Here is an 18,262-nt window from a genome sequence, read left to right as displayed (position 1 = left end):
TAAAAGCCTGCCGTCTAATTGGGGTCTGCCATACCTGTCCCCAATATTTCCACTCGACAAAAAGCATTTGAAAATTCAGCGGCAATTAAACTGCACCGAACTAAAAACCCGAGAAACTTTTCATATCCCTCGACTCGCCATTTGCTTTTCCATGTTTCGCTTTTTCCCTTCTCCAGTTTCACTCATTCCCTCTGTCTCTCTTCTCTTACACGCGGGGCCGCAGAGAGCAAAACGGAGGATGCGACAATATCCGGCGCCCCGGCGTCCGACAACTGATAACGCCGGTGGGGATGTTTATGCGTCCGTTCATAACGTGCACCGTTTCACCCCATACCTGCGCTCACCCCACCCCCTCTCCCCCTCTGGGTGGAGAAGACCGCAGGGAGAGAATAACCCTTTCAAATTCATTGAGAGAAACAGTTGGGGAGAACAACAGCGGTTGATGATAAAAAATATTCGGCGATACACATGCATACGGACATTCCTAGACAGAAAAAAAAGTTTTTAGATTTTTAGAAAAAAGTTGTTGATCTTAAGAATCTAATGGTTCTAACATGTCTTGTGTGTTGGACGTTCGAAAAAAATATTGCTGTTTTATGATTTTTCATGTAAAAAAAAAAATGAAAATTGAAGAAAAATTTGAAAAAAAAAATTTTGTATTGTAAAATTGAAAAAAAAATCAAGCAACGATAAAACAAGCCTCTCATTGAAATAATCCCCCGATTAATCTTGAAATCGCGCATCCTCGAGATTCCACTCGACGTCTCTATCGCTGGGATTTTTCAACTCCCCCCTCTCATTCCTCTTTCTGGAGCTTCCTCTCATCCACCATTCCACCTCACCATCTCTTCGCATCTGTATGTAAATGCGAGACTAGAGAATTTTCTCTTCCGGGCAGCCGTAATTTAGGTAGGAAAAGAACGAGGGAGAGCGATGGGGGTAGAGAGGTGGTTTACCTCCCTCACGTTTGTCGAAGGGAGATGGAAAAGTAGATAGTATATACTCGACTATCGCTGGAAGGGCCCGGGTTTCTGGATCGAAAGTCTATTTACGAAACTCCCTCCATAATTCAAGGGAGTTTCTCCGAGTTTCCTGGGTAATTCAGCTCTCAATCAAACTATCCAAACATTACGCACTTTTTATTATTTTTGGATGGGGAGAAAAATTAGTTTTACGTCAGTAAGCGCGGATTATAAATTTACCGGGTTAAATGTTAAGATGACGCTTAATGTCGTGACAGTATGAAATGGTCACCATTAAATTTCAGGGCGACATTGAATGTCGGGATGACATGTAATGTGGTGGCAACATTGACCATCATAACGACATTGAACGTCAAAGCGTCATTGCGCTTAAATACGACATTACACATCAAACCGTCATTCAGCGGTCATAATCTCATCAAATATCGAATAATCCACAATGTTCAAACATTCTCATTTTCTACCAGCAAAACCAACATGACTGTCGACTTCACCCACCTATTCTTCCCCCCCCCCAAGAATTCTCTGATTTCCCTCACAATGTCAACTGCTCGATACCCCCAAGATGATATAAATTATCTCCTCCTGTCGGCCACGCCCCGGTACATTATTGTGCTCCAGCAACATTCTCCGTCGTACGTGCGTAACCATGCACTCGGGCTTCTTACCAGGGCGAACCGATGATATATCACAGCATAGATGTATTTACGAGTGGAAAAAGAGCCCGGGAGAAAAAAGAGAGAATCAAAAAATAAAAGAGAGAGACACCAGAAGAATGGAGAAAGACCGGGTGGCTCGAGGAGATAGCGAGATACGAATACACCGGGGGATGTGGTGGGGGCATTTGCTTTCGGTGAAAGCGGAAGGGGGGGGGGGAGAGTTGAGGACTCCGAGCCCTGGGAGAGGGATGAGGGTGGGTGGGCTACGTTCGTTTTCTACGTCCCCGCAGACGTCCAAACCGACTTGATGTACGACTCCCTTGCGCATAGCCGAGCGGCATAACTTTTATCTTATACCAGCTCAGCATGATCTTCGCGGGGTCCAAACGCCAGAGATCCCAAGCGATATTACCACCTACGCGTTTTGTAGTGGTGGAAAATGGACGGGTTTCCCCTTTTACTGTTGTATTTTATAGGTGGTGTAAAGGGGGCGGAAGGGGGAGGGGAGGGGTGGGAGTTGGAACGGTTAACGCAGCCATTTTACGCCTTGAGAGGCATTTTCAGATACGTTTTCACATCTCATCCGAATTTTAAGTAAATCCAGTTGAATTTATATTGAGGGGAGACAGCTAGGGTTTTTATTTACTTTCGTTATGGGGGGAGCATAATGGGTGGGAGAAATGTGTCAAGGTGTGGGGGGAGGGGGTGGGAATGGGCGGGTGGAGATGACAATTTTGGTGCGCGAAGGGGATGAAGGTGAGGAATAAATATTTTGACGGGTTTTGAGGGAGTAATATGGGAATGGTTATGGGGATGGGAGGAATTGGAGGATGCGACTTGAGCTCGAGGGACTGGGGGATTGCGGAGGGATTTTCAGACCTCCTGGTGTGGATATGGGAAATGTTTAGGGGAGGTTTGCATGAAGTGGCAGGGAATTCACTGAATTGTAGATATTTTTGAAATTTTATCGACATTCAAATTTTTTATTCGCATAGAAATTTTTTTTAAATTGTTTTTTTATGTGAGATATTGAATTTTAGATGAATTTAAAAATAAATCGTTTTTTTAAATCTCCATTTTAAGAGTACTGAGAGAGTGAGAGTGAAAAGTAATTTCATATTTTTTCAAAATACTCTTCCATTTTTTGATAGATTAAAAATGTATTGCAATTAATTTTTGTTATGATATCCGGAGGATTTATTACATTTTCAGAAATCAAAAATAAATGTCAATAAATTCGGAGATTTAATAGGGAAACACGCAAACTATTGTAGAAAGCGATGGAAATCCCGTTGACATTGCGGCTTTCGATTCAATTTTATCGTCCCTTTGAATCAAAACATTCGATAAATCGAGGAGAATAATGGCGGTTGCATTGATTATATTTAATCAGTGGTTCGATAACGGAACCAGATAAGACGGTAATTACAAGATAGATAATTGATTCGTGTTTAGTTAAACAAGTATTAATTACTGTTGACAGAATTTTCCTCGTTAAAACAATTTATCCGTAACTAGCGAGTTTTTACTCGAGGATTATAATTTTCATTCATGCCGAGTATGCAAATTTCAAGGTTTTGCAGACTGAAGAGTAGAATATGTAAAGCATCAATACAGTTTTGCCATGGAATTGAGGTGAAAAATGATGAACAAAAAATGTTCAACTACCAAAAAAAAATGGCAGAAGACAGTATGTTATCACATGAATAGAAAATTTCTAGTAAATTGTATTTCGATCATTCATAAATAAAGAATCGACGAAAAAGCGGAAAAAATTCTAAAAGATTTTTCTTGTAATTTTTTTTTAGTCGAGGGCGAAATTTTTCTAGCATTTTTTAATTCCATCCAACTCTCAAACAATACGAACATTATATCACCACATAAATTTGAGATTGAATCCAAGCAATTTATGATTTTCTGTAAAATTGAATGCAAGGAAAAAAATTTTGAATCATGACCTTTTACAAACTGAAAAAAATTTAGGGTGAAATTTTTCTAGTTTCAATAACATTCATTTCATCAACTTCTCAAACAATATGAACATTATATCACCGCATAAATCGAAGATCGAATACAAGCAATTCTGATCACTTGAAAAAATTCTACAAGAAAAAAAAACAAATTTTTTAAGTTCCAACAAAACAATTTAAAACCTCGAGGCTTCCCAGACAATATAATCATTATTCTCGGATTACGAGCAGAATGTTCTTATTTCCCGAAAAAGCGCGTTCTAATCCCAAAGGATTTCAGACAAAATAATTGTCCTATTTTTCTATCATCGTTCTATTCCCGTAAATTGTGTACATTTCCCCCAAAAGCGTTCATCCCCATGAGCTCCCCCCGCGCCCACCTCGAAGCTTGCAAAATGAAACCCCTCCAAAAAAAAGATGAAAAAAAAATAATAGAAATGGAGAGTAACGATCAGAGGTTGTGAAATTATACGGTGAGCATTTCTCGATTGCCTATATAGATCGCAGCGAGTGGTTATATTTGCCATACGTCGCGCGCGCCCTTTTTCCACCCTCCGCCCCGTGAGAGGGGACGAGTGAGAAGAGGGATGTCGGAAAGGGGGCGGCAACCGCAGCACTGTCCTCTCTCTGGAGGGGGGAGGGGGGTCAGGGCCGAGGGGGTGGCCACCCCAATTTCACCCCCACCCCATCGACAAACCAATATTTATTGATCACCCCTGAATCGTGCCGGGTATGTTTCAGTGTCTCGAAGTGCTACGACATTGCGTAGGGACCCATCGTGAAAAATAATTCGGAAAAGATGTGAGAGGAAGAATTGGTCGGAGAAAAGTCTGGATCGCACAGCTGTTCCGTCTGAATCCCAACAACACGAGAGAGGAATACGAATGGATGTCCCTTTTTTATCTGTGTGGATTTTTTTTATCGCCGGAAAATGTCTCTCCCTTTTACTTTGAAGATTCGAAATCCACGAGTATTGAGAGAGCTTTATAGATAAGTGATGCATTTTGTCAAGAGGAATTGATGATGAGATTGCGCAGAAGAGACGGATTAAATTTGGGATATTGCACGGAATTTATAGGATATTAAATGTTGCGGAGACGTACGATGTCGTGGTGACGGAGAATGTCGAGATCACATCGAATGTTGTGACATTTAATGTTGAGACGGGAGTGAATGTTATGAGAAAATTTAATATCCAGGCATTTAATGACTAGGCGATATTTAATGTCGGGGCGACATCAAACGCTCAGGCGACATTTAACGTCCTGGCGAAATTTAATGTCGAGATGAAACTCAACGCCCAGTTGACATAAAATGTTGAGGCTTCATGGAATGTCGAAGCGGCATTAAACGTCCTGTCAACATTGAGCGTTCAAGCAACATCAACTTTGTTGCCGACATAGAATATCAAGCCGATAATCAATGGAAATAATTTGATCAATTATCAAATTAAATTAACAGTGAGTTAACATTTGATTATCATCAGCTTTCAGTGAATGAAAATCTCAGAGATTTTGCGGAAAACACTTATCAGGGACAAAATCCTATTGAAAAACCCCACAATCTCCCGTTAAACATCTCGATTATTTACAAACTTACAGATACACCGATATCTCGGTAATTACACCTCGACATGTTTACAAGTCGCAGCAATGAATGAGAAAAAAAATCAATTAATTGAGAATGGAAAGCGGCGCAAAAGCAGGAGAATAAATGAAAAAAGAGAAAAATAAATAATACTGAGAAAAAAAATGAAGCAAAAAGCGAAACTCACCTTGCAACCATGTCCAATGCGGCTTAGCGATATCGTCCTTACCTGAAGCAAATAAAAGAAAGAAAAAAATAAAGTTAATGCAGCCAATAAATTGGGTAAATTATAATAAAGTATATTTCTATTGCGCTTATGCAAGAAAAGGAAGTGAAAAAAAAGTTCCTGTATAAAACCACAAATAACTTGAATTTATTTCATCGCAAGAAGTGAATTACGCTGGAAACTCCAGCATCTCGCGGTCGTTTGTGACGGCAAAAGAACATCGACAAAAAACAGCTTGCGGAAAGGGTTAAACGGATGGTTGAATTTTAGTGGATAAATCAATTCTCCAGTGGCTTAACGACGACGACGATCATCTTAGAGTTGGAGAAGGATAAAAAATTGAGGGTTAAGATGTCGCGGGAAGAGTAATCAGAATATTCTTCAAAAAATTTTATCCAAATTTCAATTTCGTTGATTAGCAGTCATCCACCTTGCCCGAAATATCTATCTACAGAATCTCAATTTAACCAAGCGTTTCCCAATTTTTCAGTGACTTTTTCCTTCATGTATTCATAATTGCATAGCGCCCAAGCGGTTATAGGTAACCCCCCAGCCATATTCTAGTTTCCCTCCGGGTATACCACAGCAGTGAGACCGGCAAATAGAGGAGCAACCAGAGGGTAGAGAGGTGTATGCTCTATGCCAGTGTTATATCCAGAGAGATCGTCCGCCGCATTGTGCATCGCGATAGCGCCATCGTCGCTCTGGGGGATGAGAATACAGAGGGTACAAGCGCGCATCTCTCGGCCGCGGGCCGCCAAATGATCCAGAACACCAGTGGGAATTGGGTAGCGCCACTGGTGATGCTCGTGGTGGTACCACTGGACGATTCTCTCGGTGCATGCATGCAAGTGAGAAAGAGACAGCAAAAGTCACCGCGTGCTCGTAACTCACCGGACTGATCTACGACCTGTTTAGTAGTTCTACATCAACGTTAGCCGTCCTCCCCACCGGACGAATCGGGAGGCGTTAATAGGGTTGGCGGAGTCAAACCCCGGTAGGAGGCAATGCTATTGCCAAATGAAAAAAGAAATATCAGAAAAGGGTGATGTGTGAAGGTGTCTGTGGACACTCGCCCAAATGATGCTCTTTAACACATCAGCTTTCTCGGATTATTTTGAAGACTTCAGCTACTCTGAAGTTGTCAAATGGAAGATGCATGCATCAGAAGTAATCTCATAACCGTACCAATCACTCGGATCCGCCTCAGCTCCTGAAATCTGCAGACCGATGGCTTGGTGACTGGTTATTAGATTATTGGCCATATCGACAGCTCATGCGTTGCCCCAGCAATATATACGAGAGGGCCACAGCATCGATATTGGCGGGATACGAGGGGCAACTCCAGCAATAACCGAGTGTCTCCGTGTGTGTGCGAGAAGCACCTCGCCGATAGTTGGAATCCGCGTGTACGCGTTGACTATACAAATAGGCGAGGGAGTAGGTGGATGAGAGACGTGGGAAGTGGGAGGAAGGACAAAATGGGGAGAGCGTGATAACGATAACGTACGATCGGCATTAGCTGGTGGCTTGCTTGGGCTGATGGATGCGCTAATTATCAGCAAACAGGAGTTACAATGTTTCGCGTTTAGTACGAATGACTGGCGCCAGGCTCGTGGCTTTGGTCTATTGAAAGAATGAGTCTGCTGTTTACACTCTTATCAAAGGATGCAGAAAGATGGTGATATCGAATGGTCAACTGACAGCTATAAATCATCAGAGGGCAACAACTCATCTCCCGTTTTTCTTCATTCAACTGATATTTGATGTAGAACAGTGGAATTGTTAGAGAGGAAGTTGTATGAGTTTCCAATTCGTGCTTGTATATTTCTACGTTCACCATTGCCGATACGTTATCACCCAGTACCTAACCAATATATCTGGCTACATTGGAGACCACAGTTCGCGGTCTAAGCAATGGCTGCATCCTCTCTCCAATATATGTTTCACCCAGAGTTGCCAGAAGGCACGTGCGTTATTCGATCGAGAAAGGACCAGTGAGAGGGAGAGAAGAGCAGAGGCAGAGGATTATTGCACAGGGGAAAGGGCTTTGTAATAAACACTGTCGCTTGTTTATTTAATGGGAAATTCGGTGGCGCCATAAAGCTTCAAGGAGACCCAGACTTATGGAGCAGTCGAGTGAGGGGAAGTGAAACCTATTAAATTTATGTTTTTGGTTTGCTCGGACTGACGGATCGCACGCGCCTCTCTCACTTGGCTATTGGACGTTGATTATACTCATGCGTGTGTGCATTTTCATGTTTATACGGTATTGGTAGTCCTGTGTAATCCAAACGGAGATTCATTGCTCTGTTGGTGAGGGACTGGAGGGAGAGGTGGGCTGGCTGGTGTATGGGCTCGGGGATTTAAACGAGGGACAGAGGGATGAGGATGATGGTGGTACTGGCGCCTGTCCGCGTGACGGACAACGCAACGTCAGCGCGTAAACCGTGACGTTTCTCAGCGCTCTGCTACCCTCTGACGATCTATAACGACGTTAATGCAAGCCCTCGTTGTGTATGTACTCTCCTCTCTTCCGTCCCTCCATCCTCAATTCTCCCTCATAATAACCCCGGGAACAATCCCCTAATGCGACCCGATAAATTCCTTCGTTAGACCTCCCAGTGTTTCACATGAACTACCAGAATACACCCCCTAAAATGGACTTAGCGAATCGACTATCAAAAAGTTTGACCTTTTTCCACGGGATTTCAGGTTAATCACGTCATTCTTATCGGATTGTTCTGAGGCTATCAAAGAAGAGAAAAAATATATCTCCATACAGATTCGATCATCAGGCGTTAATTCTCAGCTACTGACGCCTACTTTGAGGTTGTCAAATGAAAAATATTATTTTAGGAGAATTAAATTCGTTAAGGTGTCTATGAGGCAGTGCCTCGGAGGCAACCGCCCAAATAATGAAAATTTTTCTCATTTTTCTCGGATTATGTGGACTATTCCGCCTATTCTGAGATTGTCGAATGAAAAAATTATATTAGGGGAATTAAATCCGCGAAAGAGTCTATGAAAAATTGAATAATGATATTTTTCTTATCATTCCTCCCGAATTTTCTTGACTACACCATCTATTCTAATATTGTTAAATATACCAAAATGTATTTCATATAAAAAAAAATTCTCCGTCTAATAATAGCAGATTAAATGAGGTTGTCGAATGAAAAATGCATTCATCAAAAGTAATTCCTCATGATTCCAGGCGGAAAATTGATGGTTTAAATAGGGTAAGACGCTTTTTGTAAATGATATGGTTGGAGCTAGTTGGGATGAATGTTATCTGTGACGGTGAAATAGAGCTGATGGGAGACAACCCGCGGCGCGAGGAAGTACCCAACTTTCCTGAAGACGATGCGTTATCTCTTTTTCGTGCAAACGGCCAACAATTCCGGAGGGGTTGGGGGCAAAGTTTTAGTCCGATGCAGAGTTTTATACAGCTCATTCCACGGCGAGTGTATGAAGACCTTTGTAGGAGGATGAATGGGTGGAAGAGGTGATAAATCGTTCGGGTGGGGCAGGAGAAACTGAGGTATTCTTATTTGTTTCGTTTTCATTCTTCATTTTCATCTGTTGGAATCTTCAAGAAATTCCTGAAAAATTTGTTTCGAAAATTCTCTGACTCTTCAAAATTTGAGGAAATTCCTCTTTTCTTTTAATCCAAGAAAACTTTTGAGTGTTACGGATGCGTTTTGTTTTAAATCCTGAATAATTATCCTTGACATCACTGATTTGTATTCTTTAGAGTTGAGGAATTATAAATAGTGTCGCCTCAGCGGAATATTCCAAACTCCCTAATTACCAAATTTTCTTCGCCCTTCATTTAGCACAATAATTGCTTCCGTGCACCCCATCGGCAGGGGCTGTGCCCTCTCGCAACGCCCTACGCTCTCAACCCATCACCCGTTTTTTCTTCTCTCTCTGAAATCCCCCAAGCTCACATCTTATAGGGTGTGTTACAGCCCCTTGAGCGCTTCGTGCCACCCTCCGTGTATCTATCTTTTATCACGAAATTTCACAACGAAAGACCTTAAATTCTTGCGAATCCGTGTTTAATCGACTCTCCACCACCTCCATCTCGAGTCGATATAGCGCAGACCCGCACCCTGCATTCGTGTAATAAATCGCGCTATAATTGCACTTCAAAAAATTAGACTCTCAAATAATCTCTTTATCCGGAGAAAGCCACATTTGCGAAATGTACAAATTTTTAGGACAGTGTCTTAATTTAAGAACCGGGACGGATATTATTCCGTCGCTTGATAATTTAGGACAACTTTAAGACAAATATCTCCATTTGAGACGTCTTAAAATCCGATTTTTTCAACTTTTGCTGCTTGAAAATTCAGAACAACTTTAAAGCGAATGTCTTAATTAAGACATTTTATTTAAGACACTCTAACAGGGTTAATGTCTTGACTTTAAGTCTTGTCTTTAAGCGTCTTAAATTAAGTCTTGAAGACACTACTTTTTGCAGTGTTGAAGGCAATATGAATTCACCGTATTTAGAACTTTATTTACGTTGAATTTATTTCTGAAATGCATCACTCGATGCACGTGCATAGTTACAAGGCCTACGAATACTCGATTCTTGTGTATTTTTCGAGGAGTCACGTACATTCAGTGGCCGCTGGTGTTTACGTAACTTGACGTGCAAAACTGTGAAACGCAAAATTCAGGATTATGTCATTCTCGAAGAGATTGAGTGGGCAAAAATAATAAGTGGAAGGCTAAAACCGTCGGTATTACGTAGTTGAAATCGATATATGCGGCACAATCTAAAACCAAAAATAAGCGAAATTATTTGCATGAAAGTTTAATTTGTGAAAATTTACAATCATTATTTAATTGTACATTCGCATGAAGAGAATGTCGATTTTTCCCTCTTTCCATTCGTATCGGATAAATGAATATTGGATAATTGCAATGGAACAAATTACTGACAATGAGAAAGGGAGATATGTCTAATTACTCTACTTTATTACCTTGTATTATCCCCTGAAATTGTTACCCAGGACTGATTGACGTATGCTAATACACATTGATGAGGTTCACAACCGTCAAAACAACCACTTGCTGTCGATGAATGGCTACTCAATTCTACTGATGAACTACTTTTGTTTGGAGGACTAATAAGCAGGTGCAGTAACAATCATTGCGGTCGATAAGTTCACGTGTTATGTCATAAAGTAGATAGGGATAATTGGAGCATCGCATGGCCTTAGAATTTCATGATAACCAGTGCTCGTATGTGGGTAATTGTGGTGCAATGAGGATTTTGTCATGTGTCAAAACGAGGAATTTAATCAGAGAGATATTTTTTCGATGTCGTGAAATCAGGAGAAAAGGTGATGCTTCGATCAGTGATGCCGCGAGACGAGAAGCTGCAGTTTCTCGTTTAGTCCCGTTGTCAGGAAACCACTCTCTCGTCTCGTCTTGTCTCGTTTCTGTCATGGTCTCGAATGACTCTTCTCGTCTTGTCTCGTTATGTCTCTCGTCTCGTTTGTCTCGTCTAGTCTCGTTTCTGTCATTGTCTCGAATGACTCTTCTCGTCTTGTCTCGTTATGTCTCTCGTCTCAAATGACTCTTCTCGTCTTGTCTCGTTATGTCTCCCGTCTCGTTTGTCTCGTTTAGTCTCGTTTCTGCCATTGTCTCGAATGACTCTTCTCGTCTCATCTCGTCTCTCGTCTCGTTTACCTCGTCTCGTCTCTCATCTCGTTTCTCTCGTCTCGTCTCGTTTCTCTCACGTCTCGCGGCATCACTAGTTTCGATTGAGATCGTTTAGACCATTTCGGGCAACTTTAAGATGACTGTCTTAATTTGAGACAGCTTAAAAATGATTGTCTTAATTTAAGACGTCTCCAAATCACGACTTTCCCACATTCTGAAATTGACTGAACTCTAAAACAGCCTCTTAAATGGCAAAACTTTAAATTCTCCGCAGAATCTCAACAAAAATAATGATTACTCGCTGTCGCAACAATTGAAAAATTAATTTTCAGAAATAATCGAACGAAAATATGAATTTCCATTCAATATATATCGTGCACACCCAATGGAGTACCAGACGTCGTACGTCATCGGGTATATTCGGGGGTCGATATAATTTTGGCACGCGATTCCCGCGTCGTCCAACGTCTATGTACAGCACGTATAACCCACAACTTCATATGTGTACCTACAATGGACAATATATTGAATGTGTGTTGAGCACATAGAGTCGACTTGTCGGTAATATACGTCGCATAGTTATGGAGAGTTCACTTCTCTCGGAATATGCTGCATTCGGCGTTATATGTACCGGAGAAGAAAAGCCAAGTCGAAGAGGAAAGTGTATTATTCCTATTCTAAATGTTTCAGTGTATGAAAGTCCGTTTACTTTATGTTACATAAAAACTTGGGGACGGGGGGAAGGGGAGGGATGTCAGAAAGAAAGAGGTATTGAGGGAGTTTCTTGCGTTGTTTGAAAGACCATTGTGTGTTTTGTGATGTTATGAATTGCATTTTCCCATTTTTTTGTTGCATTGCAGTGAGAAAAATGGCATCTTAAATTAGCAAAGTTTTGTCGCATTTTTTAAGACATTTTTTTAGCGATTTTAGGACGCTTGGGAATGTTATCTATAAGAAATTTTACATTCATGAATTAGTAAAAATCAAAATTGAAAAAGAAAAAAGAAAAATCAAAATTCCTTCAAACACTGGGTGGAGAGAGTATGCCAGGCATTTCGATTATTTTCCGTGAGGAATAATTACAATGGCCCCTTTGAATCCTTGAAATCCTTCGGGGAGCAATAAGGGTCTTCTTGAACGAGCCACAGAAATAGCGGGATCGCCAAGAGGGAGAGTCTCCAATGAGAGAAGACGTCGCGGGAAAAGCCAAGTTGCAGTTTACGATGATGCGTAAATATTCCAGACGTTCCCGACTTTTATAAACCCTTCTTGGGGAGAGACAAATGTCTGGGTAGGAGACGTACTGGAAAATCGGGTAATTTCTGCTGAGTGCGCAGAACAGTTTCGTTGGAATCATGACAATGAGCAATTTCTGAACGAAAAGTAGAGTCTTAATTTAAGACAATTATACTCTCCAATCCCAGAATTTTTTTTCCACAAATTTTCCATGTTTTGAGAGACTCGGAAATATTGGAAAAATGTGTTTACCCATCAACACTATGTTCACATCCATCAACAATATCACCCACAAACTCCTGATGAATTGTGCAAACATCCAAATAGTATTTTAATTCCCGTAATTGTATGAATTATTGATAACGCAATAGCCGTAGATGCACACTGAGTGCGCATAATTACAGTGTAATTACAACGCATTTAATATTTATGCGTGGACGATCGTTAAAGTCAAAAGAAACATGAACAAAACGCATGGCGTGTGCTGGTGCGCCATGGGCCGCAGAGTGTTTAAACATCAACAGCTATATCGCACACAGGCTGGCAACCCCATCGGGAATTCAGCGATTTTTTTTACATTTTTTTTTTCAAATCCAGAACTTTCGGAAATGCGCCCTCTCCCGTCCGGTTCAGCGTTTCCTCAACGACCGGACAGTCACTGAAACTGGCAATTGGGAGACGTGCAATGAGGTAAAGAGAGGGAGAGGACAGAGAATAGTTAGCCAGGCGAAACGAGAGAGCCCCATGTACACGCGGGGGAGGGAGAGTTTAATTCCCTTGAAGTATTGTCCACGTTAGGTACCATTACACTCGCATACCCGTGGTGCAATTAGCAATGTAAATGCTGGGTTAGTTAGTTAGCGTGTTCGCAAAGCCTGGACTGTTGTTGGGGTGGGCAGGCCGGTAGCCAGATAACGGACCTCCCAGGCGAGCGATCATCTCAACTGCAACGTTGATAACCCCTCCAACATCGATGCCTACCTTTTATTATTCCTGGATGAACATTTGGGCTCTTTGGATGGAGGTGATCGTTGGGACATACGAAAGGGTGGATGTATCGTTCTGTAGTCGAAGGACATGCTCAACGAACACATGACATCTCCAACTGTGATGATGATATTCTATATATTTCATTTGACAACCTCAGAGTAGAGCAGACAGAAATTTATTAAAAATTGTCATGGTTTTATGACATTTTTTAGAACGACCAACTTCCCACTTGGAGACCCTTGCGAAAAAGAGAAAGTATTTGAAGATTTTCTAGAGCGCATTTCTATGAATAGGCAGTTAACATTCGAAGGAGAGAAATTTTGCTAGTAGCACACGGAAAAATATTCAATTCATGTCAATAAAGTCAGAAAGATGACAAGTGTCCTAAATTTAAGACATGGCTGTCATCCGCAGGATATTTCTCGGATACTATAGAATGTGACTATGCAACACAGCATGCAACACCCTTAAACTTAATTTTACCAATTAACTGAAAGCCTGCCGAAGTAATTCAGCTGATTAGGTGCTAACCCACACGTTGTATCAAACAATCCACCTTGAGATCCACTTCCGTTAAAGTGAGGTACGATTTAGCCTCAGGCAAACGATACAACGTTCGTCGAACTCCTTCGAACTGAGCTCCCGAGACACGATAGTCAATCACGGCACTTAAGGCGAAACAGAGATAAACCCGCTTGCGAATCCGGCACGAGTTCTACCGAGCCTCACACGGCTTGGACGTGAGACGCTAACGAGCCAAGCCGTGTCTCTCATCGCTTCCAACCACCTCCGACACAGTCTCACCACTATCTCTCGCCTTCTCTCGGAATTCCAACGGTTTCTCCTTGTGCTAACCTTGCTTTTTGATTCGTAAAAAGAATTGCCTTTCTTGGCCCCCAGGCTGTGGGCTGGTTTTAACGCTTCTTTTGAGGTACACGGGAGCCATCATGATCCGTGACACAGCAGGTATGGCCGCTGGGGTGTCTCCCAGCGGTCTATGATCTGCCCCCTGCGCTCTTATGACGTCCCCTTAGTGAAACATCATGGCAGCTCGCAGCTGTGAGCTTTCCAGTTTTTGTTGGGATTTGAGTAAAAATTGAGGGTGAAGCTATCGATGTTTGATGATCAATTGAAATGATGATGATTTTGATGATTATTTGCTGCAACGAGAGCTGATATCAAGGAGAACATAAAATTGAAACAATCAAATGGATCTTTAGAACGTTCACATGATGCATCAGTTGGATATTTAAACGGTATATTGATGCAGATGGAAAGTGAATGGATTTAGCCATGTTATTCTATAATACTTGTATCCACGAAGGCACTGAATTGACACCATATGAATTATTTATTGCCAATAGTGCACGATTTTGAAGTTTAAAGACAAAAAGTCAAATTCATAAGTTATTTGTCCTTATCCTTTTCAGCAGTCAATTTTTTTAAACTAGAATTACAGTTCAATTGAATTGTCTACCATTCATTCACCTTCATTCAGGATGATGAAAGTTATACCGATACTAGAGAATTATTTTTCACTGCGTGCGAATGACAGTCACGTAAAGAACAAAATGAAGCCATTCGCGCTGCGAGAATCTGTCATAAAACGTTGAGTGTTATTTTCCTTCTTTTTTGCATCTTTCCCGATGATGGGTCAGTCACTGGAAGAGCGTGATGTTACCGACGGGGATGCGCGGGTAAAGCCGCACGGGAGTGCAGACCTAGACCGAGAGATGGCGACTGCGATATTGGGGTAATCCTAAGGCCCTTTTACACTCGAATTCTTCCTCATCTTTGGGTCCAGTCGGCCACGTGCTGACTCAGGTGAGGTTAGAGCCCGCGGTATTTGGAGTGTGAGAATAAATATTATGGTTACGAAACAGGAATAATCCAGTGGAGGTATTTGTTTTGCTGAACGAATCTAGATAAATTGAATACGAATGGAATCAGTTATATCGGGCGTTCCCTTAAAGGTCATTCGGATAAGATATCTGTGCCATAGGGGAACATGAATTTATTTCACCACCGGAAATCCACCGAGTCGCAATAATGATCCTGTCTGGTGGAAAGAAACAAATGCCACATAGTTCTCTCCTGGGAAATGTACCTCAATGACATTCTACTTTATTTTATGTTATGAAAAAATTCAGAAATGGTATTTCTTGCTTTCCATGTTTATTTGTTTTACTCCGTTCTTCTTTAAACTCACGTTACACGAGGAGTAAAATTTTTTCGCGGATAAAGTCATTTTAGTACTCCTCTTTAATAAAATGTGATGAGAGATTAGACTGACATTCGGCAAAATGTCTTCCGGTCGTTGGATTCTAATGGCCATCGCCTGCTATGTCCCCCTTCAGGGAAACGAAACGGCTGTTTCTTCAGAATTTATTTTTATTTTCGCTTCCATTCAGTTAATCAACAGCTATCATTTGGTTTTTGTGTTGAATAGACTGAACTGCTGATTGAATTTTCAATTCGTTCGATAATTTATTGAATTGTGATTTTTTGCAACATGAATAAATCTTTTATGATGATGGTATTCCATAAATATTTCATTTGATGGCCTCAGAGTAGATCAGACGATGATTTAAACATATTCTTAATGAGAATACGATGATTGAAGGTCGTAGCGCCTGGCATAAAAACAATTTTTCATAAATTTATCATCTGACTCTTCATCAAATTGTAACGCTTGCAAAAAAGATGAACCTTTTATAACGAAAACATTTTATATATTTCATTTGACAACCTCAGAGTAGATCAGACATCCACTGAACCCCAGCATATTCCCAGCAGCGATGCGATGATTAAAATAGATCGATACATAATTCGACCTGATGTCAGAAAATAATTCTTCATAATTTTTCTCTCACGCCCAATCAAGGGAGATACAGCTGTCAATTGAACATTCACTTCACTCAACAATTCATTTGTTATTTCACCACGGAAGTCACAGAGTTATAAATGACCCAAGTCCTCAAACACTTCCAGTTTCTGAAGCAGCCGTTCATCAGGCGACGAAATTAAGTATGTCCATGAAGCGTAATATTATTTTTAGGTTCAGTCTTTCCCGTTCCCGCGTGCGCCAGAAGTATAACCATAACTTTTGAGAAAGGGTGCGGGAGAGAGGGGGTTCGCCCCCCCCCCTCACAAGTGGCGTGACGCCGGCCATCGACTCGCTCGCTCACGCATACCAAGCCTCCATCCACCCGGGAGCAACGCTTGGGATTCAGCATAGAGTCTCGCCTCACACTCTATCCACTCACGCTCTCCCCCTCCCTCTCCCCCTTCCACACTTGCTCGATTTCACCCTGGACTCTATTCATCGAGGCAAAAAACTGCATTACCGACTGGTGAAATTTATTCAAACGAACATGGAGGAGACAGTATTAGTGGCTATAAAATACAAACACATTCGCAAACGGGACGAGAACCCTGACCTTACTCTAGCCACTCTTACCCACTCCATTTCATTTTGTTCGGGGGAGGGGGGGGGGAAATATTCACCCTTCCTGTGGCCAGTGGATGACCCTTCAGCTGTATTACGCTGTTGGAATTTGGGTCAGTAATGAGTACCGGTAAGTTCAATGAATAGGGGTCTAATCTTGTGAAAGTTATTTCTGCGTTGACAGTGGATAATAACCTTTCGAGTCCTTGACCTTGGAGGCGTGAGGACGGTGACGGAGGTGGGGAGACAATGGAGAATAGAATATGGAAAATTGTTGGTGGAGGGAGATGATGAGCCGTGGAATCGTGAAAGGAAAAGGCTCTATGGGAAGAGTTTGACCATCGTTTTTGTGGAGGCAAAGCATAATTACGAGGGATTTTGAACTTCTTGAATGGAAGATCATGCTGAGGAATTTATTTTTAGAGATTTATTGTAATTTTTTATGAGGTCTAGTTATGTGGGATCAAACGAGAAAGACGCTATTGAACGGAGTGAAGGGATCTGAAACAGTGCAATAACCATTCATTCTAGACTATTCTAGACTCAATATTAGAGGCTGTTGAGTTGAAGGAAACTGTTGTTTAAGGCATGCTAGATACAAGTGTGAAATGAAAAGTATTTGCGTTGTGACAGGTTTATTACGGTCGTGTTTAGACACGCCAGACATTTCTGAGAGTTCTTTGGGTGACTGAGGTGGCATGAGGTCCCTTTTGGGAACAAAGGATGTATTGAAAGAGAGTAAGTGTTACATAGAAAAAGTACTTTTAGCGAAAATGAGTGTTTGCCTGAAAAAGAGAATGAAAAGTGAATCAGTTTAAATATAAAACTGCTGTCCTCACATAAACGAGGCATCTCCGGACTAATCATGTTGACTCTTCAATCCGATTCATCGACAAGAAGATATGATCATCTGTTTTCAAAACACAAACTTTCGCTGCATGAATAACTCTCATACCTCCGCCATTATCTCCTTGATCCACCGAGGAATCCCATCATAAACCCATTGAAGACATGTGCATAATTGAAGAAAAGGTGCTGGACCTCGGCTGAATGGCTCGCAAATCATCACGATGCATCATGCCGCAATTACACGGTGAGAGTTCATTTAAAAGCGATAAATCCACCACTCATACTCCATTCGTGTGAGAAAAAGTGAAATGCCAAGATGGCAAGGGAAAGTGAACGTGACAATAAACCGTAACCATGCGAAAAGGACAAAATGATGTCCTTGAAGTGCTGTTGAAACACATGATAGAGTGAAATACAGTGTCTTTTGATGTTATGAGATATCTGGTGTTCAATCGGCAAAGCACCCTTATAAACAAGGGGGTTGTGCCTGAAAGAAATCGTGATAATTTATAACTTGACAGGTATCCAGGGGACTCTGAGTATGGGCGATCGCGTGTCGAGGGCCTCTACCTACCGTTTGCCTGCATGTTCCCTGTATTATACCGGTGAAAACGCGTTGGAGTCTCTTGCTG

At 41.5% G+C, this 18,262-nt stretch overlaps 1 protein-coding gene across 1 annotated transcript in view; it reads right to left on the bottom strand.

Annotated features, from left to right (window-relative positions):
* Positions 1-18,262, bottom strand: part of LOC107039062 (homeotic protein ultrabithorax) — a 135,607-nt gene that overhangs the window by 84,832 nt on the left and 32,513 nt on the right. Inside the window, exon 2 of the mRNA XM_015258500.1 lies at positions 5,387-5,428. Within this exon, the coding sequence (XP_015113986.1) occupies positions 5,387-5,428 (42 nt within the window). The remainder of the gene's footprint in view (positions 1-5,386; positions 5,429-18,262) is intronic.

Source organism: Diachasma alloeum, unplaced genomic scaffold, assembly GCF_001412515.2.
Source record: "Diachasma alloeum isolate Michigan unplaced genomic scaffold, Dall2.0 Dall_scaffold_00291, whole genome shotgun sequence".
In the NCBI taxonomy this organism is placed as follows: domain Eukaryota; kingdom Metazoa; phylum Arthropoda; class Insecta; order Hymenoptera; family Braconidae; genus Diachasma; species Diachasma alloeum.
The sequence above is the reverse complement of the archived record's forward strand: the minus strand, read 5'-3'. Positions and strand labels throughout refer to the sequence as shown.